The sequence below is a fragment of the Mobula hypostoma genome, chromosome 16 (assembly GCF_963921235.1).
Source record: "Mobula hypostoma chromosome 16, sMobHyp1.1, whole genome shotgun sequence".
NCBI classification, from domain to species: Eukaryota; Metazoa; Chordata; class Chondrichthyes; order Myliobatiformes; family Myliobatidae; genus Mobula; species Mobula hypostoma.
Window position 1 is genome coordinate 45667193 of NC_086112.1, and position 26845 is coordinate 45694037.

Consider the following 26845-nt stretch of genomic DNA (forward strand, 5'->3'; position numbering starts at 1 on the left):
TGAAAGCTGCCTTTGAGCCCCATCCCCACCCTTGTAACAGAATTCTGTGTTTATTTTATATTTCACTTATAAAAACATGTACAGCCCAAGGTCAGTTCTACTGTAGCAAAGACAAAAAGCCCAACAGGCTTCTCACTTTACAATAAATAAACTACAAAATATTGTATCCATAATTACAATTCAATCATATAATTTAATTCATAATTAGGGGGAAAAAAACGCACCAGCTCCCTAAATAAGCCCAGTAAACTCTGAAAATTGACTATCTGACTCATTTGGAATTCCCGATAGTTTGGCACGTGGCTCACCAGGTGCAGTTTGTTGTGCTCCTCTCCCAACTCATAGTGGACCTAGTTTCTATACTTCCTTTCAATTCATTGGGCCCAGGTGAGTTGTAAAAAAGTACAGGAACCCCAAGCCGCAATAGGTTGGAATTAGTCATTTCCCTTTGTTGGAATTATGAAAATCACAGACTTGACAAAGGTTAAAAAGCAAATGGGATAAAATAATTCTCAATCAGTCACCATTACATTAGTTTAAAAATACATTTTAGCCTATGAATTATTTGAAGGTTTAACAGCAAAACAATTTACATTTAGCATCAGTGACAAAGCAGTACAAAGTTTAAGATGAGATGACCATGCAGTTCAAAAGGAACATGGCAAATGAGGTACAGAATTTCTGGCACTAAAGAAGAACAGTAATTCCTTACCGTACAATAAAGTCAAATTCAGAACCAGCAAGCATGAGAACGCCAAGAAGTGTTGACACAGCTCCATCTAGCACAGGTGCAAACATCTGCTCCAGTGCAAGAACTACCCGTCTATTCTTGTCTCCTATGGCTGTTAAAAAAGCCTGTTGATAATAAAATCAATGGTGTCAGGTATGGATTTACTAAAATACATTAAATGAAATCTAAAAAGCCCTTTTAATGGCTCAGCTGTGGTTTTGCCTTACAAATTAATTATCTCAGGTACATTTTAACCAAAAAAGTACAAAAATCATCCTTCTTATTTAATAACTTTTAATCCAATGATGTCGAAGAATCTTAAAAAAAAAAGAGAAGTTCAATTTATCTAATTGTTCTTGGGTTTTAATGGGACTTAGTTACGGCAAACGGTTAGGAAGATGTTTAACCCAGAACATTTGTGCCAAACAGAAATGTGTATGTAAAATGACATCCATCATCCATATGGTGACTCTTCAGTTCTATTGTTTAAAATTTCCCTTTTTCTCATCATAAAGTAAACCAAGCTGCATTTAAACTGATTGTTATTTATGATTTCATTCTGATAAACAATGTCTTATTTGAAGTACTTCAATATTTTTCAAAAGGCTGTTCTCAGCCATGTGTATCCTTATTTACAGAAGGTGCTTCAACAGTCAGATCCTACTACACTAAGCATATGGATTCATGTATTCCTCAAATACAAAATGAGCACATAGACAAGATTTGCACCACTATGTTAAGCAGAAATATTTTTACTTTTATTGAAACATGCAGTTAACTTCCATTTAGTGAAGGCTTTATTTCATGACTTCTTTTAATTTACATTTTCAAAGATGGACTTTACTCAAGGCATGTTATCAAATACTTACTGATACACAAAATTTAAGAGACCATTCTGACCTAACCTACTTCAAAGTCATATTCAAATTAAACACAATATTTGTAACTTGAAAGTAACCAAAACAGTTTTTTTGGTATATTTTTCAATTTAAGAATTTCTACATGTAAGTAGTAAAAGATTTGTACGAGTCTTAAATCTGGAAAATACATCTGCTCAGAATGGCTTGTAATAAACTACATGCATTGTTTCTACTCAATTTGTCATAAACACAAGTCAGTGAAGAATGGTTGACATACCAAAGCTACATGAACAGTGAATTCCACCCCAATTCCAACAGAGGCAATAAGAATCACTACAGGAACTGCACTCAGCTTTATTCCAATGAGACCCATCATTCCAAAAAGTTCCACTGTCATCAATGCTAGAACCAATACCTTAATGGGGTTAAAAAAAAACATGAAATTAAATTAGCTTGCTATAAGAATTTCATAATTTGATTGGATATTCCCCCCACAACAGACTTAATATTAACCTCTTCAAAAACTTTTCAAAAGCAGTTAAAAATGTTCTAAAAAGTGATTTTAAAGCCTTGCATTTTGAGTTTCACAGATTCCGATAGAGCTCTCTACACGAAGCAACAGAGCAATTCCCTCACCTTGCAGATACAGTGCCTCCATCTCACACTACAAAATAGTATTCACCAACAACCCAATTTGAAAGTACCTTTTTAAAACTTATAGCACTTAATAAAAAGGTGAAACAATAGAAGTGTTCTGAACCAAAGATGATATTAAGGAGGGTGATGAACAGCCTATGGGCCAATGAGGGCAGAATTATTGGTTTAGGATGTGGATGAGGTGAGTTTATGGAGGGTGGATGATGAAAGCTTGCCTGGAAAGCACTGAAATAATCAAGTCCAGTGTAAGTTAAAACATGGATCACTGTTAACAGTAGACTGACTGAGGCAGAAGCAGAGAAAGATAACATTACAGAGATGGTATCTATGATGGAAAGGACAAAAAGCTTATTAAATAATTTGTGAAATGGTGTAGACATATTTGTATAATACATTCATAATGCAACATGCAAGTGAAAAATAGGAATAGGGAGCAAAGGCATTTTGGAGTCTCCAGAACTGCAAACCCAAGATGAGAGTGTGCAGGGTTCTCTAGCTACACATGATTGAATGATGTTGCAACTAGGGTAATACCCTTGTGGCTGAAGACCTGGGCAAGGAGGATGCCGAGCTCTCCTGTGTAAAATCAGTGTCAGGTCTGTGACAAAGACAAAGAAGGAGACTGCACCTAGGTCAGATTCAGAGTTGTTGTTTGTGTTGTGTAGGGGCAAAAACCACACTGCAGAGGTTCAGAAAGAAATCTAGACTATCCTAAATACTTCTTCAAAATGTTTTGTAAGTATTGATGAATCTGGGTGTACAAAAGTCCTCCAAAGACTTCTATCAGCTAATGTGTTTCAAATTACTCGTCTCTTTGCTCCTTAAATTTAAAGAATTGGTCTAGTATGATTAAATTTGAGCCAAAGACACCTCTCCATCTAGTTGCGACACAAAGAAATATGTACCCCAATAGAAACAGCTACTAAATTTCACACAGAATTTCAATGATGTTTCAATAGTGCAAAACAAAAACCAAATACAGAATTTTTCTTTTATGTTCTGACCAACTAATCTATTTAAGAAAGTCCTGCAGCCTTTGATGTGAAAGCACATTAAACTTCAACGAAATTTCAGGGCAAAATCTTAAATCATTGAACATTCCATTCAACATGTTGCATACTAAACATTTCTCTTCAGAAGACATACTGATACACAAAATTTGCTATAGTATCTGTTAATTAGTTCACATCTGGTATTATTAACCACCTCTAATGCTTTCACCAATTTTGCTCTCACCCTGAAATTAGTCAAAGCAAGAGCACATTTATTGCTACAGATGACATACTCTTTGCTAAGCTTGAAACTAACCCCTGGTTTTTCTTTCCACTGCTGAAATTTTCACCCGTCATTTTTCCAAGCCGAATAAACACCTCATGGATGATGTCACAGGCATACCCAGACATAAACAAAACCTTTCCCGACTAAAGAGCTATACCAAAAGGAATTCAGCAGGAACAAAGCGCCTTCTAAACTTACAATGATCCCAGCTGTCCACGGGTTCAACAGGAAAAGGGCACACACCAAGAACGTACATGCCAACACTACGCTGATGGCTAGCAGCAACCAATGTCGGAGCCCAATGTATTGTTCCCAGAACAAAAATGGATAGCCATTTGGATAACTGGCAAGACCTTGGTTAGTGAAGTTGCTGCAGATATTTCTGACTTTTTCAATAGCTTCCACAAAGTCCGATGTTTCACGCAGTACATTGAGGTAGAAAGGAAACTGGGCATATTCAATCGGCTCAGCTGCTGGAACTAAACAAAAAAAAAATCAATTTACAATTATATAAAAACTTGCATTTTCATTGCTATCTGAATCGTGCGAACGAGACTTATTTATGCTTGGATTTATTCTACTATTGTAAATCAAAATTACTTAGCTAGTAAAGAATTTCCTAAGCCTACAAAGAAATAACTGTCCCTACAGTTCAGATCAGGCCCAAGTTCAGATCCTAGTCTGTGCCAAATTCGCTAATCTTAGCCAAGCTCTTGAGCTTATACAATCAGTACCAAAGCTCCTGTGTGGAAGTGAAAATATCTTGAGTTTCTGCTTGCTATAGATTTCTTTTTGATGTTAGTGCCTACATGACAAAATGAAGACAGAATTAGGGAAAGGAGGATAAATGATTTGACTAGGAATGAAATTGAACTTTGAGCAGGGCACGGAACAAGGAATACTTAAGATGCAAGTATTCCACAAATTTGAAGATAGCACCCTTGCCAAATTTCAGTACCACCACCAACTGCTCCTTTCCAATTTGCTTTACAGCATCAATAAAACTGCTGTATCATTTGTGCAGCAACCTTCAGATAATTCTTTGGTAAAAGCTTAAAACTTCTTTGTGAAAACCTTTCAGATAGATATCTATCTGGTCCCCCTACAAAAAAAAAATGAAAAGTAGAACAAATTGGTCCATCATTTAAAAGCAATACAATTCAACTCCTTCACTCCAAGAGCCACAATGCATTGCAAAACCAATTATATAATTTAAGTTTCTTGCCAATATAATTATATATCTATACACATATTACTAATCTAAATAACATTAGAAAATAATAATAATATTTGTAAACTATAATCACAACACTTTGTATTTTATGTACAGAATCAGTTTTTGAATCCATATGAGAAGTTTGTATCTGGGTGGCCTCAGAGGCATAAAATTTAAATATTCAGACCTAATTAACTGGTGAACCCAAGTTTGATCATAAATATGACAATTAAGCTTTTGTTAAAAAATCAAAATGCAAAAATATCTTTACATTTGCAAGTCTAACGGTTTTTTAAAAAAAAAACTGAATACCTTTCCTTTCACTTAAATGCAAGACTACCAAAAAAAAAAATCCCCAACAAAACCAGCATTTAGTTTTTGCTGCTGTGTGTTCCAGACCCTGCAGGGTCATTCAACTGACTTGCTAAACATGATTTGCCCTATTATAATCTCAACTATAAATTTTCATTAAGACAAGACTTGGCTGGCTGCCACCAGGCTCCAGGGTTTGGAATACAGTGAAACTTCATTATCCAATCACATTTTCAGGAGCTCGCTCAGCAGACCAATAACCTCAACTAGCAAGCAGTCATATAACTGAAACCTGAATTGAAATTAAATCAGTCCAAGTTCTCTCCTGGAGACATAAAGGACCCCCCTCCCTGGTCAATACTCCACAGAATTACGGTGATGAAGCACAGGTGTGCAAGAACCCACATACTGGTATCATATCATTGACTAATGGTTATGCAAAAGCCTTTACAGTCTGTGGAGGGAGTAATACATGTTCCTTTCCGACAGGAAATATAATGAATTCTAGAACAAAAATACACATGTAATATTTCCCCTCATTTGGCCTACAGCTTTCTTTTTTTTTTAAGAAAGTGATAAGGTTTACATGGAAGTTTGAGTTATTTTTGAAAACAGAATTTAGGCAGGGGCGCCAGAACGCAATGCATTCTTTTAAAATGATTCATTTACTATATTATTATAAGAAAATAATGTTTTATAAATAATTTTGATGGACTTCATTAAGAGCTTTCCACACCTTGCTCCAATTTACAATCCCCAAGCTCCCCAAGGCATCATAATTCTATAATAAGTTCCAAGTTTTATTATTGTACTGTCAAGATCACCAGAGTCACTGTCATAACATCACAAAAACATCAGCAACTTCGAGATTTCTGTGCCTGCATATTTTATAGTGAAATCCCAAAGATTTTTTCAGTTCATCCTTTGTTTTGATTATTTTATTTTGAAACACAGCCTTATCCAAAAGCAATCAAGAGAAAGCAGTTTGAGTTGATATGAATGGGGTATTCATAAATTAGCCCTACTATTAAATCCCCTAAAATGTGAAGTTTTGTTGCATAACATTTCAGGAAATTTGTGATGATGTACTATCTAAATTGTCTGGAATCTCTTCTCAAAGCTCCTTTGCAAGTACCTCCCCAACCTCTCTGCCAAGAAGGGCAAGAACAGGCTGTACTGTGAGTTACACACAACCCTGAACCTAGGAGTATATCATCACATTTTTATGGTCACTTGATTCCTGGATATTCCTAATGAACACCAATATGGGAGCACTTGCAGCAGGAGGACTGCAGCTGTTCAGAGAAGGTGCCTTACTATTGCCCACCCAACCTCTTACGGTGAGGGATTTTACTGAATAGTAACATGGGCTTGTTTTTCATTTAATGGATGTGGTCATTCCTGGAAGACCACTTTTCTTTCCACCCACTTTTGTTTTGTCCTTAAGTCTACCTTCTTGACACCTGCAGTCTTCGTGGTGAAAATGTTTATAATAACTTTAGTAAAAGTTGTGCTATTCCATCCAAAGCTTGCTCTCAATGACGATTCTATACAGGGGTTCCTAACCTGGAGTCCACGCACCCCTTGGATAATCCATGGATTTAAGAAAGGTTGGGAAGGCCTGCTGTCATGGACTTGGCTATCCAATAAGCTCGATGACATCACAGCTACCGATACACAAAATCCCTTTGAATTTACAGCTGATAGAGACTGACCTTGAACATAAGAATATAATAAACAGGACCAGCAGTAAGCCATTTGACCTCTTGGGCTTGCTTCACCGTTCAATAAAATAATGGTCAACCACCTCAGTGCCACTTTGCTGTATTATCCCACATATTAGAACAGCATACTTGTTCCTGTGTTGTGGGCATTGTTGGATATGCCAGCATTCATTATCCAGGCATAGCTGTCCCTGAACTGAGGGAGCAGTTAAAAGTCAACAACACTGGTGTGCCTGATGTTACATACAAGCCAAAGAGAAAATGATGGTGTATTTCCCTCCTTTAAGGACATTAGTGAACTAAGTGGGTTTTTGCCACAAGCCAATAGTTTCATGGTTGTTGATACTGAGACTAGCTTTAATTCCACACGTTTATTTAATTACTTGAACTCACACTTCAATCCCACATAGTAGCTAGAAAATTTGTCTCTGGCTCAATGGTTCAGAATTTTGACTGCTAGCCTGGCAACCTAACTACTATGCTACCTTACTTCTTGATGCCATATAAATCTTTCTGCAGAAGTGTTGATTATGGCCAAGGACTAGACCTCAAAATCCTTGTTCAGTAAACAATTCCATAGATTCATTACCCTCTCAGTGAGGGTTTCTTCTCAATTCACCCCAAATGGCTAATCCTTATTTTGAGACTGTGACCTCTACTTCTAGGCACCAGAGAGCAGAACAGATCGAAAAAAATCTCAGTCAAACCCTGAAAAAAAATCAAGTACTCTCAGTCAAACCCTGTAAGAATTTTATATGCTTCAATGAAATCACTTCTCATTCTTCTAAGTTCAAGGCAGAATACATTCAGTTGGCTTAACAACTCCTCAAACAACATATTCTCAGGAATTTACCTTTGCAACACTATCACAAGTTTAACCTCCTCAAGTAGAGAGATACTTATGACAAACTTCCTCATGAATACACAATCTACATTACAACAGAGATCATAACAAATGAAAATAAATACGTTTTCAATTTCCACTGACATAAATTATGAACTTAACCAGTCTGCGGATACTTGACAGCGAGATTCACCTTATTTCGCAGTGCCAGTGTTCTCTTAGTTTCCAGCATTTCTATTTCTATTTCTAATATAGTGAGTTCAGTCCCACTTCACTGAGGTATAAAAGTTAGTTTTGTGCTTTGACGCATGTCTGAATAATTGCAGCATTGGCAGTCTAGCCATCACCTGGCTGAGGTGTTAAACTGGTTTCCTGTCTCCTCTGAAGTAGAGGAAGAAAGGCATTATAAAACTGAAAAAAAATTGCAGATACTGGGATGACTTAGAGCCCTCCAATATCTCACTTTAGTTTCCACTTTGACCTCTGGACTTGTGGCCTCCTGCCACAATAATGATGTCAGATACATGCTTGAAGAATACTTCACCTTCTATCTCGGTGCATTGTAGCTTCTGAACTAAATGCTGAATTCTACAACTTCAAGTAACCCGCTTTCTGTCTGTATCAGAACTTCCCCCTTCCTCTGCAAGTCATCCATTAGTTCAGTTTTCCTGTCTCCGTTTGCAGGGCAGTCTTACACCTTGCACTTTTCTTAACATACCTTTGCCTGTACTCCTGCTCTCTAATGTCCTCACTTCAGCTTTTATTGTTTTTTCTCTTATTAAACTTTGACTTCTAAAACTTATCCCCATGGCAATCTTGGCTTCACTCAGAGACAGATCAGAGATATTCCCTTCATCCTATCCATCCTTTCCTCACCTTTTCTGCAACTCAAAGCTAAGCTGTTTTCACTCTTTTCCAGTTCTGCCAAGGGGGCCTTCGACCTGAAATGTCAACTCGGTTTCCCTTTCCACACACGCTGCCTGTCCTGCTGAGCCATTGCAGCATTTTCTTTTTCTAAAACCTTAGCACTTTTCAAAGAAGAAAAGATGAATTATTCCTGGCTAATTGTATCATTTCTTAATGCATGTATGCATTTCTAAATGACAGTAAAAGAAGACTGAGTGTTCTCATAATCTAAAATTTATCCTTTTGTTATCATCACTTCACAAGATTATCAAGCCAGTTGTCAAGGGCTACATAAAGACAGGAACTGCAATTCCTGTTTTCTGGAACCTTGTAGCGAGTAAGTGAGTGACATCACCACGTATTGGCATCAAATAAATTTCTACCAACAATGGTGTAGAAGTGAAATCAATGGTTGACTAGAAGACTGAAATTCTTGCCCATTTTAAGATTTTCTCCAAATATGCACTGAACTATTTTGTCCCTGCTCTCCCCCCCCCCACCCCCTTTGTTCTAATCTGGCTTTGATGCTAAAAATAGCATTTGCTTTCTTTAAAATAATAACCGCCATACTAAAACAGAACTTAAAAGATCTTTAATTATAATCAGCCAGAGAAAATGACTGAAGTTAAGAAATTGGTCCAAACAGGGGAAGGGAAAACAGTGGACTTACTTCTAAGTGCAGTTTCAGGCCTGTTGTCCACCTTATCATGAACCCATTCAGGAGGATGTGGCCGGATGTTTGCTTGAGAGGCAGCGTACGCCACAGGGTCATTACTGACCCAAGCAGTCAGGTAGATGTAAAAAGCATTAGGGTTGATGATTCCATCAGCATTCACTAATCGCTGTTTAGTCAACTGAAATTGGATGAGAAATTATTTAGATCACAGTATTTTTCTTTCATTAATTTACCTCACAGCCGTGAGGTGAAAGAACCACCATAATCCTCATAAAGCAATCCTGCTGTCAAAAGGAATACATCGCAACCTAGCTTTAATTAAAGCTTCAAAGTATATCACAAATTTTACAGCATGTACTATTACATATTTCAACATTTGGAGCAATATAACAGACAAACCTAAAAAGAGAACGAAAGAAAATTTGGCAAGAGTCCATTTTCACGTCTGTGCGCGGTTAACCTGTTGCTAATGCCAAAGGAAATGCTGCCCAGCAAATGGGGGATAGCTATAAAAATAAAACAACATATGTGCAGGTTTTGCTAGCATTTGCTTCATTTGACCTGTGTATAGTCCGATAATGCACCACGCCAAAAACAGACAGAAGCAGAATCCTGCATCATTCATCTGTAGAGCAGTTTTCCGTAGAATGCTCACCTCAGACAGAAAACAGCAAGGATTTTAATGTCAAAAGGAGCTGCTTTCATTGCCAAAATTTACACATTGTGGAGGAGGAAATGAAAAGTTAAATGACATATATGGAACATGTATAGTTTATCTTTTAAGTGCACTTGTCATGTTCTGCTTTTCCTTTGAATGACAGAAGTATTGAAAAATATTTGATTCACAAGCTCTGGTTTCAATTAATCAACAGGATTCTCAACAACTGTACGCCTTCAGCTGTATACGGAATCAAACAGTGTGGCTAGCAACCCCTGTGGGCATGGCACACTTTTCTCCCTCCCAGGCACAGGAAATTACATCAGAAGTTACAGTTCCAACACTTATTCCCACAAGTTACACCTGGTAGAGAATGAACTACTGTATTTAGAGCTTACTAGGGTAAATATTCATTCAGGACAACTCTAAATCAGTATTTTGTGTCTTAATTCATTCAGTGTTAACGGGTATGCTATAGCCTGCAGTAAAGCAACACGCTCTACACCACATAATAATTTTAAACAATGTGCTCTGTAAAACTGTCATCTTGCATACGGCGGAGAACATAGAGAATAAGCAGGGCTACTCTCAGAACATAATTGATGGGACTTTGCCAAAGAAAGGCAAAAAAGACAAATGGCCAGAACGAGAACCTAATTGCTTTTTCAGAGCTTAGTACTAGTTCCACTGAGAGTTCACATTGGTAATGAAAGCAGACAAAAAAAAATTGCAATTCTGTAACCTTGTGTACAGAAACCATGTGGAGAAATAATGCATTACTACAAGAGAGGCCACAAAATTGTTCAAGAAATTTTGGGTTCACACGCAGTAACTCAAACAGCAGAAGAAATTCAGCTATTCTTTTCCCCACTTGTCAATAAAGAAGATGTCAATATGTTTGTAAAGCCTCACCTGACTCAGGTCAATTGGCTTCTGCCTATTGCCAGTCTGAATTAACAACTTGTACGCCAGAACACCGTCATCGGACCCATTTTTGTAATTGTTGTGAGTAATCTTTCCAGCTTTCCATTCCCTATCAAAGGTGTCTTGCAGACCTGGTGACCAAGAGGTTGAAATATTTTGTAAATAATTTGCATTTCCAAAACATATCATTTTTTATTTACATAAAGGTCTTCAACCTCACTGCCTGCAACCCAATTGAAAAACTGATCCCTTCCTTATTGGATCAGGGAAAAAAATACTACTTTAGAAGATCATCCTTGAGGTAACACTTCTACCCTCTTTGCCTTTTAACACATAATTATTCCAGTTTACATCGGAATAAAATCCATTCCCCCCACAAAAATTAAGGCACCACGGTAGTGTAGCAGTTTGCACAATGCTATTACAGCTTGGGGTGTCAGAGTTTGGAGCTCAGTTCTGATGTCACCTGTAAGGAATCGGTATGTCCTCCCTGTAGAATGCATGGTTTTCTATGGGTGCTCTGGATTTCTCCCACATATCAGTTATTGGTCATTGTAAATTATCCCTTAATTTTGCTAGGGTTAAATGGGGGGAGGGGCTGCTGCTCGAAGGGCCTATTGCGTGCTGTGCCTCTAAATAAAAATAACTACAGTTTTTGCTCTCTCGAAGCTCTTTATTTCTTTAGAAGGTATTTAATAATAAAACCCTTGAGGACTGAATATATGCACCTTGAAGATGTAAGCTCAACATAGCCTCATGAAAACCCTTCAAAGGAGTGGAAATCCAGTAGCTTTGTATAATAGCTGTTAAAATACCAAAAAATTAATTTTGCATGCTATAATTGTCATTATGTACAACTTCATTTCCAACGTGACCAGCACCGAAGTATTTATTCTACCCCAAAACATTTAAAAGACTTTGCCTCACAATTTACCTCATTTATGACCTTGTACTTTATCGTTTACCTTCATTGCACTCTTTTGGTAACTATTACACCTCATTCTGCATTGCTATTGTTTTACCTTTTTCCGGTTTAATGCCAGTCATGCTTTTCACCGTAGTTGGTATATGTCACAGTAATAAACCAAAACCAATAGTTTCTGCCTCCAAAACCTTCAACTTCATGTTCAATGTTTAAATATCTTTAAGCTGCCTGCAAGTGTCCTTCTTTGTTAAAACGGAAAACCATAAAAACATATATGCAAACCCTTGTGTACTTCATGATGCACGGCTTTCTCTACTGGTAATATTACAACACCAGGTTTCACAGAACGGGCTGGAGGAGAATGTATACAGCACAGAGAGAAAACAGTATGAAACATCCAAGTTAAAAAGAGAAAGGAACTCAGCCGTTCCTCAAGCGCGGCATGAGCTAGCACTGTGTCCTCAATTCATTCCATCTGTTTGACTCGGGCAGCACTTACAAGCCGTGAGATCTGTTGCCAGCACGTGTAAAGATCACAGCCAACACCTATTCATTCTGAACTGCTATTTTGCTCTGCACCCCTTTTTAAAAAAAAAGTACCAAAGATCAGTGGCTGTTCCAAGCAGGTAATTCGGATCAGATTTGGAACAGGAAGCCACAACCCTTACAACGTGCCTCCGTGTGAGCAGATGACAAACCACATACCCGACATTTAGACCCACCTCACAGCTGCACTGAAGCTGTAATCAAAACCATCATTACAGATCTGATAGGTTAACTACAGCTGTGAGGAGATAAGGGTAAAGAGGCCAGGCACAAATGCCATTGCCTGAGGCCTGAACTAGCTCATTCCAGATTGAAAAAAAACTCCCACATAGACTTGCAGACTCCAACTTAAAACAAACTGATTTGAAACAATGGTGAGAGCTTCAAAAGCACAGAAAGTACACCTGCCAAACTTGATACACATTCCCAGACATGTCCTGGAATGAAGAGAAACCAAGTCAGAAATACCACCTAGGTGATTTCAAAGCACTCCACTCAGTGTGGCCTACGTTTGCACATGCTTTCAAAGCTTAGTTTCCCTAAATAATAATCACGCAACTGGATTATCTTCCACCCCATCACCACAAATACCTACTGGCACTACGTTAATGAACATGTTGGCCAACCAATAATGAAAGATAGCTGCCCAGAAATTGAACACAACTGTGCTTTTTGAAAAAAAAGGTCACGCCTGATGCAAATTCATTCAGAATCTGGAATGAATTGTATTTGAAATCATCTCTAGATAAAAATGACAACCCTTGCAAAATTGGACCAGGCTCTTCTTGTTGCAGTTCACACGGGTGTGTCTGACCCAAGGGAAACAAAGGCCCATCCAATTATAAAACGAGTTTGATGTTGTACCATTACCTATAACCAACTGAAAGCAGACTATCCACATCAAGAGAATGACGTTCATAATGAAACAAGCAGCAGATCTTAGGGAGATCATCAATAGGTTGAGCGTTCAAATGGTCTTCATTCTGACATCAATGTTAAGCTTAGAGCATTTGACAGCTTTTGTTTTGCAATGCTCAAGATACTTACAAGTCTCTCTCTCTCTCACCCTCTCATTACTAAGTCTAATTAAAAGAAAGCAACTGTGCAACATGCTACAAACTGCTTCATGGATCATCTCACAACACTGGGGTGCTGGCATTCATTCATGGGTCTCCATCAGCATAGGAAAATGGGGTGAGGGGAAGGGTTTGTCACGCACACTGTACCTAAATGGGTACCGTTTAATTTCTCACTAATTTAGATATTAACCAACAGTACTTCGCTGTTTTAAAAGTGACCAGAACACCAAGGTGGAAAAACGTTTCCTAAATTTATCATGAATTACAATAGAAAAAGACTCAAAATTGTAGTGCATCTCAGCTTATAAAGACTATCTTTCCTTGTTTCGCAATTGACAAAGGTTGATGCCATTCATTACAATCCTGTTGGACATCATTATTCCGACTGCTCTCCTGTTATCTATCTACCACACTGTTGTTATGAATCCGAGTCTTCACTGGCCACAGTTCTCAATGTGGCAATACTAACAGTACTGGAGTTGCTGCCAAAAATCATAGCAGACTCCAAAGCTAGAATGAAGAGGCAATTTCAAGCAGCAAGCAGCAATAGAAAATCAATTAGTATAACAAAATTATGAGATGACTGAAAACTCATGGTGCATAGTGTTGATGAAATCAAATGACTTTTACTTATTTAACAGCAAAACAAGCAAGTGGGTCCACAGTTAAAATGGATTAATCTGCTTCGGTGCACACACGTACGCATGTTTTCCAACAGGGGTCACTAGATATTGTTAAAAGGCAGGCTTTGCCTGACCTTTCTCTTCTCAGATTAGCAATGCAGGGCCATCTGTCACAACCACAGTTGTAAATGGTTTTGTTTATAGTGGCTTCTGCACTTGATGATGAAAGTTTCATAACTCGGCATTTAGTGGGCAAATATCAGCAATTCTGTCAAAAATATACCCAGCAGTTAATAAGACAGGCACTTGACATGCCATTCTCAACTTTTGTTCTCCCTCCTCAAAAAAAATCTAGTTTTTCTATGAACAATTATACAGGCTGTCCTTGGCTTATGAATGCTGCACTTGCAGACATATTATTATTATAAAAATAATTATATTATTAAATACAAAAGCTCATTGTACATATACAAGTTCATTACTACGAATGGCAGAGGTAGTTTCCTCTCTCTCATTTTTAGTAATTGTTCTTTCTTAACAGTTTTATATGGCTTTCATGCAATTTATTACAATACTGTGGTCACACAAAAATATCACCCAATAGGGTATCATCTGATAAAATCAACATGGATGCCTACAAAAACAGAACCTATTTGTTACCTGGGAATGTTCTGTATGTCACAGTATCTCCAATTGCTTACATGGGTTCTGAAAATGCATCTCTGTGTAAGAAGTCATTTACACTGTCTTCACTGTCTCACGTACTATTTTTCAGAAGTATGATTCTGCTAGCAGGGTTCCAATGAAAAGTCATCAACATGGAGGTTCACTGTTTCATTCTCTTTAAATATTGTCTGACCTGCTCAGTGTCGCCAGGACTCTGCGTCTGAACAGCAGATTTCCAGCATCTGCACTATTTTACTCTGCATAGTTCGATAATAATAGTTTAATTTCCTCCTCATTAAGAATATGCAGATTTTACCAGCTTCAGACGTGAAAAGGATGAAATCTGCAACATTGTATTGGAAATATACAGTGGTGCATTCTTACGGTGAAAGCAGGTACGTTTAGCATCCCAAGCTATCTGTATAGCCTTGCAAAAATGAAGTATCTACCCATTCTAAAATAAGACAATCATCCCAAGGAAGGCAAAGGGTTGTCAGCTAGCCCTACAGTGGGAAACCATTACTTCACTGGGTCTACACTGACCATCGTTGATAATCTCAGTGATCACAAAGAGTTATATGTCCTGGAGCATCAGAAGTACTCACAAGATAAAAATCAGCCCATCTTCCCTTTGGGGTTATTCACAGGGAGAACCAATGCAAAATAACAGAACAGGTATGATATGATGTCTGTGTGGAGTGAGGTGGGGGGGGGAAACAGAGGAATGCTGGTAACTAGGTGACAAGTGCAGGGAGAGGTGCAGCCAAACACTCCTTTGCTGGCTATTCCTATTAAAATTACCAGAATTTTCTTTCCCTGAAGGTAAATGTCCACAATGCACCGTTTATCACAGAGATTTCCCACTGAAAGGCTAATCAGTACAAGTCATCCAAAGCCACAAACTCCAGCTAACTCAGCTGCAAACAGAATGAAACATTCTCATTTATTACAGATTTTTGAGGACCAGAAATCTTAGGGTTTTGACTGATTTTTCTATATTAATATCAAGGGTGTTGTTAAAAGTCATTCCTCTTGATTCTACCAAACATATTTGGTCATCGGAATAAAGTTCTTTCTTCTAATAATAATTATACATCATTTACAGCTTGTGGTTTTCTGATAAAACCTCTAGAAACATATCAAAAAAATCAGTAACAAGTTCATACAAATGTCAATTGGAAACTTCCCCAGCATGTGATAAAGCTAATGTACATTGCAGATCTTAGCTGCTGGCTCTGCATTTCTGTAAGGTGCTTTTCTGAAACTTGTACAATTTCCAATGATTTTTAAAATTTATCCTCCTATTCCATAACTTAAAATAAGAGGAAAAGATTGCTGTTCTTACCTTGTAACCAATCACAAAAATAGTGCAGCCACATTCTTGGAAGTTCTCCATTTTCTTCCAATAAAACAAATTTCACATTTCTGAAGCTCTTGTGCAGATTATACAGCAGATATTGAGAATTTGGATAGTCTGTTTCTTCTTTAGTTACGATGTACATGTTGTAGAAAGAGAAGTATTTGAACTGTGCTGCAATAAAGTCATATTCTCGTGTGTCACGAGGCACAATGTCTGTAAGATCCAGTCCATCTCTGACTGTTGTTGTTCCGTACAGACTAATCCCAAATAAACCCAGAAAGAGTAAGATGACTGTAATCTGTGATAAAAGGGGGAAAAAAAGTCAGATTAAGCAATAAACTATTTTGCCACAGCTCAAAAAATTATAGAATCAATGGCACTGAGAATTGATTAAAAAATTAACTGGTGATATATTCATATGCAGTGATAAAATTTCTTATTTCCTTTTCAGGTTATATTTCCCCTTCATATTTTCAAAATTTGCTGTATTTCACTGCATCACTCTGTGATCTGTGGAAGTTATTTGTTTTTCTATGACTTACAAATACTGTTCACAATCAATCAACCATCTCCCTCCAGTCCTCTGTCTGTACACATTGTTATTCAGCCTTGAAGTAGCCGCATTATCTACGTTTCTGAATGCAACGAGATTTGGTAAGCTTTATTAAACTACTGCTCAGACTTTTCTGACTTTACTTTCCTTGTGGCTGAATACAAATATTTTTTGTAATACCTTTTAATTAGCAAAACAAACAGAATATAAAAAGGAGAGAAAATCTGCAAATGCTGGAAATCCAAGCAACACACACAAAATGCTGGAGGAACTCAGCAGGCCAGGCAGCATCTATGGAAGAGTGCAGTCGGTGTTTTGGGCCGAGACCCTCACCTTCCAGTCCGGCTGAAGGGTCTCAGCCCGAAACGTTGACTGCACTCTTTTCCATAGGCGCTGCCTGGCCTGCTGAGTTCCTCCAGCATTTTGTGAGAATATAAAAAAGGGGTTTGATTCTAGTACTCACCTTAGTTGTGGGTTTTAGCAATAGCAGTGCATAATGTTTTTCAGCAAAAGAAGAGAGAGTCCACTTAGTGCAGGGTGGATCGACACAGTTATTACTGGGCTCTGTAAACTGGGACAGAAGATCCCGGGTTGAACTGGCAGTATCTGGACTCTGAGTGGTAAGTGAATCCTGCGTAGACGGAGTAACCGGCTGAACGGAAATCTCAGAACGAGGTTCTGCAGTTGTATAATACGCCTGGGTATGAGGATCATATTCTGTGCGCAGCTGGACTGTAGACTGCATGGTAATTTGGGTTTCATGAGTAAAGTTTTGATTAACATAAGGGGGCGGTGGTGGTGGTTGACGAGGATGGTTGTCATTCGTATCTCTATAAGCTTGCGGCTCAATCTGAATCACTCGGTTGGCACAAGGGCTGAAAGAAAGAAGAACAAAAGATGAATGCGATGGCAGTGCCATTATCACATTCACTCCAACTGTCATTTCATTCTTAAATATAACCTTCGTTCTGGGTGGAACCAAACACACTGAGATTACCAAACACATATCAGCCCATTACAACACACACAAAATGCTGGAGGAACTCAGCAGGCCAGGCAGCATCCATGGAAGAGAGTGCAGTCGATGTTATAGTCGTTACCCTGTTTTTTTTTCCCCTATTGATGAAATTTAAGTTAGGGAGAAACTCCTATATTTAATGCTGATTACCCTGATACGAAGGATCAAGTAAATGGCTAATGGCGGCTGAAGAACTACAAAAACTAGACCACTTTAAAAAAAAATCAAAATACTCCAAGCCAGCAGCATCCTTTAATAAGACCCAAAAAAATTGAAATAAATTTTAAACTTAGGAGTCAGGGAAGGATAATGGGGCTGATTCAAGGTCTGGAAATCAAAGGAACTGTGCATTCTGCAGGCCCTGCCAACTTTAACAGCAGGTTCTGATGGCTATTGTTATGCCTTTGCTTCATGCCAATCACCAGTCAGACCAATAGGCTGATGGGTGGACCAGAGACATAGGGCACTGGTGGTAGTTGGGGGCGGGGTGGTGTATGCAAGGAAAAGTCAGGAGTTCTGAGCCAGGCAACAATAAAGTGAATGGGTTGAGGTCAGTAGTTTTACATTTTAACCTGCAAAAGGTTACAACATTATGGTGAGACAACCAAATAAACTTTGTGGCCTTCAGCTTTACTTCACTAAACTCTGGGTCATTCATAATCTCCGAGGTGAAAATTCCTTGTTAGTTTTGCTGCAACTGAACATCATTCAGAATGAATGCCATACATGCCTTGCTGTCCAAAACCAAAATCCTGGTTGAGAGAGATGCTTTTCCCTCGATTTCATACACAATATTTCTAGATCAATATAACTAAGTATTTTGTAAAATGGCATGACAAATTTAAGTATTTAAACATGAATGGAATTAAATCAGTTCTACTAAAACCCATGGGAAAATCAGCAATTCTGTCCCGCAGACCATAACTACTGATTTATCTCTTACTTTTCCAGGGGACAAGAGTTTATTGCTCTTCAAACAATTGTGTGTCCAGTAAATTATTCAGTCAGAAAGCACCATAAAAACTTATTCTTACTCTACCTCTCAACAAAAGCAATATTACAAAGCCGTGGGGTATATTTATTCACATACCACAGAACCTTAGAAAATTTAACTTTTCAGTTGCTTCATACCTTGTAAAACAGCAAAGGATGTCCAGCTTCCTCTCCTCCCTCCGATAAAGATCCATGCTGAGAATGGCAGGGAAGATGAGAAGAACCATAGCAAAGTTAAAGACCACAACAACAGCAGCCTGAAAACAGAATTGAGTAGGTAGTCCATTTGAGAAAAGACGGTGATGAAAATATCTGTACACAGGAATACTACACATGAAGTTAGTCAGAACTTCAACAGTTTTAAGCCCCGTCTTTAAAAAGTTTAAGAACAAAAGTTTTACATTATCCTTTAAAGGGTTACTTTTTGTCATTTGTTATTTGTATATTTAATGTCTTATTCAGATCTTTGGATTTATTAGTAATTGCAACTTGCACAATAGTTATCACAAGTCAAAACTGCATGTACTACATATGCTCTGTGCCACAATGAAACAATAAGAACAACTGTGAAAGGGTAGCACTGGCATGAACAGCAAGATTTTCTCTACAATCCCGTGAAAATTCACTCCTCTCTCTCTCAATCTACACACTACCTACAATAAATATCACAATCATATTTGCAATTGTGTGCGTTCACGGCTTATGCAAAACTACTTTTATACTTTGTTTCTTAAATACATATCAACCCAAATGTCCCAGAAAATGTTTAATCTTTTATTTCTTTTCTTTTGAGATAATGTCTCAGTGCTGCTCTGGAGGAAAAGAAAACTGTGATTGCCTTTAAAAGCATTTTCCATAGAAAAGTAATAATTTTGACAGCGACAGGGATTAAGATTTAAAACCAAAATTAATTCAGGTCTCTGAAGTTTCAAATACAGCATGTATTCTCATTATTTTAGAATTCAAATAAATCAAACAATTCAAATATGCATTATCAATAAGCTGTTCATGGCAAAACTGGTTACTTCATGCTAAGGTTAAAAAGAATAAAAGCCTGTGCAATAAAGAGAAGCCAGCATGACTGGCTGCAGGGGCCCAGCCCAAGGTACAGGCGGTATGTGCCATTCCCGGTGGACCACCCAGAGAGCATGGGTATATACTGCTCATCACCTCTGGCTATGCAGATGATGAGGCCTGTCACCCACAGTTCCCACCTTACTTCTGCCTGCTTGCAACTCTGCTAGATCCTCCTTTTGTTGTCCTTTTCAATACCCTGTTCTTAACTGCTGGAACAGCTTTTCTTTAGAGTGCAATTCTATTTGTCATACAATCAAGGCAGGGGTATACAAAGGTTAAGGAATTGGGGAAGGGGGCTATGTAGGTCATTCACTGCACTTACTCAATCTGCCACAATTGTGCCAAGGATTTCACCACCACCACCAACCCCCACCTCATACTCTCTAAGGTTTTCCAATGAATGTTAAACATTCTATAAAAATGTATACAAATGCATTTAGAAGTACTTCATCCAGTCTTCTTGTGCAAGTTCCACAAAATTACCAAGCTAGATCTGATTAGCTTAAAATTCACCACCACACTGTTTATCAACTGTGACACCATAACCTGATCAAACATAGATTTGCTACATGATCAACAATACATCTGGAGAAAACTACATCAAACATTCAAAAGAAAATAACAGTGAAAGAAACGAAACTACTGACGTGCAAGGCTGAAAGCAGTCTGCGTTTCCAAGATCTAATCCGGAAACCATTTATTCTCCCTCAGCAATTGGATTGTTTTACAGATACTGGGCCTCAAAAGACATAGATACTTTGATAACTATCTCACGCTGTCTTAAGGAAATCATCAAAGTCAACTCCCTTTCTGCCATATGAATCAGTAGGGGAATTACTACTTTTTATTATATCATAAGGGGAAAAGAAGAGAAAACAAATTGGAAAATAAGAAAACATCGTTTCATTCAGTGCAACTAAATATGTCTTTGGCAAGCCAATCAAATCAATTTTAACAAGTGGTTTGGAAACAGAAATCTGTATCATCAAAAGAGAAGTGTTTTGTTTCTAATCAGTCTGATTAGTCTGTTATGACAGTTCATTTTATGCAATGCTTTATATAAAAATACTCTTAACCTTTTCTGCCCCTCTGCACTTCAAACCTGTGACTGTAACCAAACGGACAAATTATCACTCTTGATTTCAAAGAACTAGCTCTGTGTCTTTGAACCTAGCTGTTGTGATATTATCCCAGGTATTGTGAAAAATTGTAACCCTTCACTTTTGTTGGGGAGGTTACCATTCAGACAGCGTGATAAATGAATGGAGACTTAAGTTACAAAATGCAAAAACACTCTTCTGAAATATTACAGTTAACCTCCTCTGCAAATGTTAACTGACCTCATAAATTGTTTCCATGTTAAACTGGAGCAATTATGTTTCAAATAAGCAATACTGAAAATGAATAAGATCTTCCTGATGTCAACACTTCAGCTAACTAGCAAGATTTACCTTTGATGCTTCTGGCTTTGGTTAAACAAAACTACTTGAAACAAGTTATATTTAGATTTTCCACATTTTTACAATATAGATTTTAGCTCAGATCATAATGAATTGAGGTACTTTATTGACAGTTAAATTATTGGTTTGCAGACATGTAGAGAAAGAAACTAATATATAGATATGGAAAACTTACAAAATACTGTATCTAGAAAGATAAAGATAATTTTAATAGAATTCAATTTGATATGCAGAGCAATAAAATCAACTGAAAACAAAAATAAATTCAAAGAATTTCAGTTTCACTCTAAATTCATGTCAATGAACTATCATATTCAAAATATGACCAAAATTTCACGATAATTGTGCAAATATACGAGAAATGGACTACTGCAGTAAGCTGCAAAAGGTTTCTCTGCTATTCCTCTGACTGATCATTGAAAACTTTGTGCATTTCAGCTATATATTTTCAAACAATGGATAATGTGCTGTTATAATCTTACAATAGTAACAGAATTAATATAGTGAAATTCACCCGAGCAAATTATTGCTTTATTAAATCAGAATTCCTATTGTTTCACACATTTTCAATGACTATTCCTCATTTTCAGACATCATAATGTTCACACATCAAATACAACAATATATGATTTTTAAAACAAAGGTTCTGAATAGAATTCAAAGTTCTGAGTAGAACATTGTATTGAGTAGCTTCACATACTTGCAAGGAAAATGCTCGTAGGGCAGGGATGGGTATTAAAGCAGCCATAAAAAAGGCAGTCACATTGCTGATTGAGGTAAGGGCCACACTTGCTCCAGTTCTCTTTAAACATTCTCCTGTTCGGTCCTGTGGGAGACAAGTTAAAGAATTTCAAACCACAATCATCTTGGTTATTCACCAGAAAAATATTAAATGATAGAACACATTAAAAGTAATACATTCATTCGGAATGCAAGTATGAAGCATACAGCACTAGTACTGTTCAACAAAAGTAACATTAGTGAATGAAGGCAGCTTAGATTACCATCTTGGCTTGGAAAGCCAATGTTATTCAAATACTACACTAATTACAATCAACTTTCCATTTTAGGAACTGGAAAAGTTTTTTTTAAATTTTGTTTGAAGACACTCTTCATGTTAACTCTTTAAAGGCTATACCCACCATTCCAAAGATACAGACTGATTTTAAAACCATAGTTAGACATGTGTTTTTATAGCTCACAAAACTGGACATTGTTTTTGAAGTCAGAAGCTCCTCATTATGTCAGAATAAAAAAAACAGCCTCAGCCTCCTCCAGTGTACAGAAGTCTAACCACATTCCCTTCAGGAAAAAAATGCATCCCAATCCTATTGTGCTAGGGAAGAAGAGTTCTTTTTTTAAAAAAAATTAAAGCCAAACTATTTGTGTTTTTGATACAATTATTCCTGTGGCATGAACAGATCCAGCTGTTGGCATATCTGCGGGAGTATAAACATAGGTGCCACTCCTCTTTTTATAACTAAATAAGGGTGCAGCAATAAAATACAAGACCACACAGCAAGTCAGTCTGATATTCAGAGCTAAAAGGACAACATTCTTCTGCCAAATACACTGTTTACTATTTGAAACCACTTAAGTATCTGCAGAAGCATGATGCTTCAAGCTTGCCAAAAAAGGAACTGAGAAGTCAATCTCATCTTTGGTGAGGTGGAGTTAGGTTTGGAGTAAATGTGGAGAAGAGGTAACTGACCAAATGGAAGAGAAATTTCTTTTTGACCACCACTTTATTATGGACCTGCAGAAGCCTATGACCAAAATAAAGATGAAGTATGTCCTTTGCTACGATTAAAATACTGAAACTACTTTCTATCTGAAGTACAGGCAGTTGCTAACTAGGTCCAAAATACTTTTATATGATTAGAAATAACATAAGAAAAAGTAAACAGGTTTCAAAATGAAGATGAGTTTTCGTAAGTTCTCCTTCTTACCTCAAATGGAATTCTTTTATTGTGTCCCGTTTCACTGAATGCATGTGCCAAGAGGAAGACATCATCCACTCCAACACCAAGAGCAAGAAAGGGCAAAACCTGCAGAACATGAACACCAATAGCATCTCAATTCACTAAACAAGTACTTCAGATGCTGAATTAATAACTGATTAATGCACCATTTTAACTCACACAATTGGTAAAATGAATAAACACTCATTACTGAATGCTCGTACTACATACGCTATTCCACAAAGTGCTTGCAAAACTCTCAATAATTCAATGCAAACTCCAACAGACCTCACAAATCAAAATTCTGATTGGCCTGCTCTGCTGGCAGAGACACTTTAGACCAAGCTGTATGTGTGCCCTAAGTTCCAACATTATCATGTACTGCAGGGATGAAGTTATTTGTGTAGACAGATCGGGCAACTAAGGTACCCAGGGAGCACACATGCAGAGTCCATGGTGATCCAGCAGTAGATAGCCCAAAACAACTGTGCAAGGTTATGTCTGAATCTTTCAATGTGGCAGAAGAGTCCCCTAAGACTTTGATCTCCAAAGAAATGCTCGAATTTAGTGACAAGTAACGATGTTTGCTAAGTGTCTGGTACCATTCTTAGCTAGTAATAGCTCTGCTAAGGCCTTATAGGGGTGTGCTGGACAAGTTCCACCTGTGACATAGGAGCTCACCCAAACACACCCCAATGATATAGGGTTCAGGGGAGGGGGAATGCAGATTGATGATTTTCCCACAGCCTCCCATACCTGAAATATGGGACGGAATCTCAGACGAACCAGGTTCCACCCCATTTTCTGGCCTTCTGTCCGGAGATCCACTGGGGTTCCTTAATGTTTAAGTATTAAGAATCAGTACTTTGAGACATTTATCTATGTTAAAGGTGCTAAATAAATGAAGATGCTACTGCAGTAGCAGTAATGAAGACATCAAACTCAAAAAAAAAGCATCACAAGAGTGAGGATGTTTATTTCATTAGTACTTAATCTCACTGTCATCTTCAATAACACACTTTACATTTCTTGATTTGTTAAATTTAAGATCTGGAAGTTAAAAAGTGTTTAGATTTCAAATGAACTAATTTACACGAATTTTAAGCTACGAGTCAATAAATTTGCTGCTAGTGCGGTATTGTTCTATAAACAATATGCAATGATAGCAAAATGACCAAAGCAATATGAACATAGTGATGTAAAATTTTATTGTCATGGCTAGTGACGTACTAAAGTGTCCACTGGGTAACACAACTTCAGAGTCAGCAGTTCAAACAAATCTATGGCAATACACATTGATTTACTCCAGATGAAATGAAAACAAGGTCAAAGATGGACACAGTCTAGGACTCATTCAGATTAAGGGTTTCATTGTTTTCCATGACGAAACTCAACTTTATACAACTTTCGTATGTGTCTTGAGTTTACTGACTTTCATGTCGATGATCTGTGATCAGGATATAGGACAAGGATAAGGACTACTATCTAAAATGTAGCTTTCATAACTCTGGAGCCATGCTAACCAACCCAGGTTGCCCACTGAAAATTTGGTTTATAATTATGTTGCTGAAAATAAGGTGAGATTGCTTTGGGGGTAAAATAAAATGCTGGAGTCTGGTTCATTGATGCCGCTGATCCTTGTATCTACATGAAGCAAGCATCAGAATAATACTTCTTCAACTGGGCATTCAAAATATCTGAAATGACATCAATACTTTGAGCAGAAAACATTACTTTGTCACATTGCATGACCCAGATGATTTTGAAATAACAAATTTTTGTTTTATCATTTTGACAGTTTTGAAACAGAGCCCAGATAAGGAAATTTTAAAAAGCCTGGAGATTTTGTTCAGGATAAGATTACATAAGAGCAAGTACCCCGAGCATTAGGTATCCAGCTCTGAAAGCAACCCATTTAATTCCCTTTCCTGAAAATATATTCTTTAAGTGATTGTATTTTAAGTTTCTCCAAGGAGCTATTCAAGTAATCCAACTGCTGAGTGAAACACTGCAGTAAATGTGTTCTGTTCACATTTTTGGGTCATACCTACCTCTTTGTACTTGTGAAATTTTCAAGAGTGCTTTAAAAAAAAATCTCGATTTAAAATTAAATGCTGTAAAATCTAAAATTCAGTAGGGTATCATCATCTAACGAATCAAACAGTAAAGTTACTGCACTGTCAACTGTGGTCGGAATTTGAAATATGCCAATAGGGTTTTAGCTGCTGAGTTTGCAAGGAAAATCTAGCATTATCTACTCTGTAAATAGCCTATTCAGGCACTTGATGGAGAGGCCAACGCCAAGTTATAAATCAATTTAATCTCCAAAATAAAAATTTGATCTGCCGGCTGCTCCATGAATAAATTACTTCGAATGGATATCACAACGCAGCATTAGTAAGTATGACTGACTAGGCAATTACTTAACAGATTACTTGACTTTATATTATACCTGAGTTGTTGCAGCATTAAATGAGATTCCAATCAATGAACAAAGGCCCAATCCTGCAGCCACTGACAGTGCAACCAACAAGACACCTGCTAGCCCAACAGCACCCTGGGACTTAGCACAGTCCCACCGCAGCATGGTTAAACAGGCATAGGCAAGCTGCAAGCAGAACACAGGAGAAACAAACATTGAAATCCAAATTATTCTCATGTTTTTCAAACAAGGAATTACTCAAATTCATTTCTGAATCAATCGCTGTTATAAATTCATACTTCTGTTCCACTCACACACAAATGCCATAAACTATGAGGTTACAAGGCTGTGCATAAATAGTGCTTAATTGGCATACATTATTCCTGAGTGATCAGCAGTGCTATTGCTTGCATAGCTACACCTTGAGATGCACAGAATGACTTACCATTAAAAGATAGCCACCAGCAACTCGTATAACACTGACATTGGAAAATGACTTGAGGATGTCCTCAAGGGTAGTAGTAGAGAACGAAAGAACCTTGTGGGTCGAATTCTGTGCAACACTTTGATGGACAACCTGGAATAGAAGTGTATATAAAAGAAACTTGAAAAGGTGATACTGATTTGATTATAAATGAGCATTTTCTGTGAACATTGTCCAAATTCTATAGCTTTCTTGGAGTAAAGCATAAAAAGGTTGAAATAACCACATCATTTAAAAACCAATTAAAACTGAACATTACCCATGAGTGCGCACCCACCCTAAATCAAACCAGAAAATAAGATAAACTACTGCATATTTGTCACCTTAGTTTAGCTGCAATCCTGATTTACAAGCATTTAATGAACCTCCTTTTCTGCTTGTATGCAAAACAACCTTTGTTTCTCCACCCCCCCCACACCCCCCCACCAATAGCAAAAGTCACAGTTTAGGCAATTCATCATGTTCTTCTTCACTCCAACAAAAAAAATTCTTCAGAGCTCCTCATTCACACTTCATTGGCTGGCCAGCACACAGGGTCACAGGCTGCTTTACAAAGGTCACTGCCCGGGAAACAAATGCCAGATGATGTCACATGACCCCACCAATGGGACTGCAGCTGTGAGAAGAATCTGCGCCTAGCTAATGTTTTCCAGACACCTTTTTTTTTAATAAACAGAGTAACAATCACAGTGGGCGACTGTTGCTCAATTCAGTTTAGGCTTTGTTTGTTTCCATATTATGCTAGTAAAATGCAGTTGCAAACAAATATTGTTCTAAATATGCTTGAAATTTTAGCATCATGTCTGTTAGCATTAAACTTGTAACGGCCATAGGCAGCACTGTGAAGAAAAACTATACTGATGATTCTGAATCCCAACAGGTTTACCTCGAAA

The 26845-nt window shown here is 37.5% G+C and overlaps 1 protein-coding gene across 3 annotated transcripts in view; it reads right to left on the reverse strand.

The window, feature by feature from the left end:
- ptch1 (patched 1) overlaps window positions 1-26845 on the reverse strand; it is a 71512-nt gene that overhangs the window by 9714 nt on the left and 34953 nt on the right. For all 3 annotated transcript variants that reach the window (XM_063068864.1, XM_063068862.1, XM_063068863.1), the window contains exons 9-20: window positions 25914-26045; window positions 25499-25654; window positions 23035-23133; window positions 21786-21911; window positions 18687-18805; window positions 17001-17412; window positions 15970-16282; window positions 10774-10916; window positions 9198-9381; window positions 3724-4004; window positions 1868-2005; window positions 713-855 (exon numbers count right to left, since the gene is read on the reverse strand). In XM_063068864.1, coding sequence (XP_062924934.1) covers window positions 713-855; window positions 1868-2005; window positions 3724-4004; window positions 9198-9381; window positions 10774-10916; window positions 15970-16282; window positions 17001-17412; window positions 18687-18805; window positions 21786-21911; window positions 23035-23133; window positions 25499-25654; window positions 25914-26045 — 2246 coding nt within the window. The remainder of the gene's footprint in view (window positions 1-712; window positions 856-1867; window positions 2006-3723; window positions 4005-9197; window positions 9382-10773; window positions 10917-15969; window positions 16283-17000; window positions 17413-18686; window positions 18806-21785; window positions 21912-23034; window positions 23134-25498; window positions 25655-25913; window positions 26046-26845) is intronic.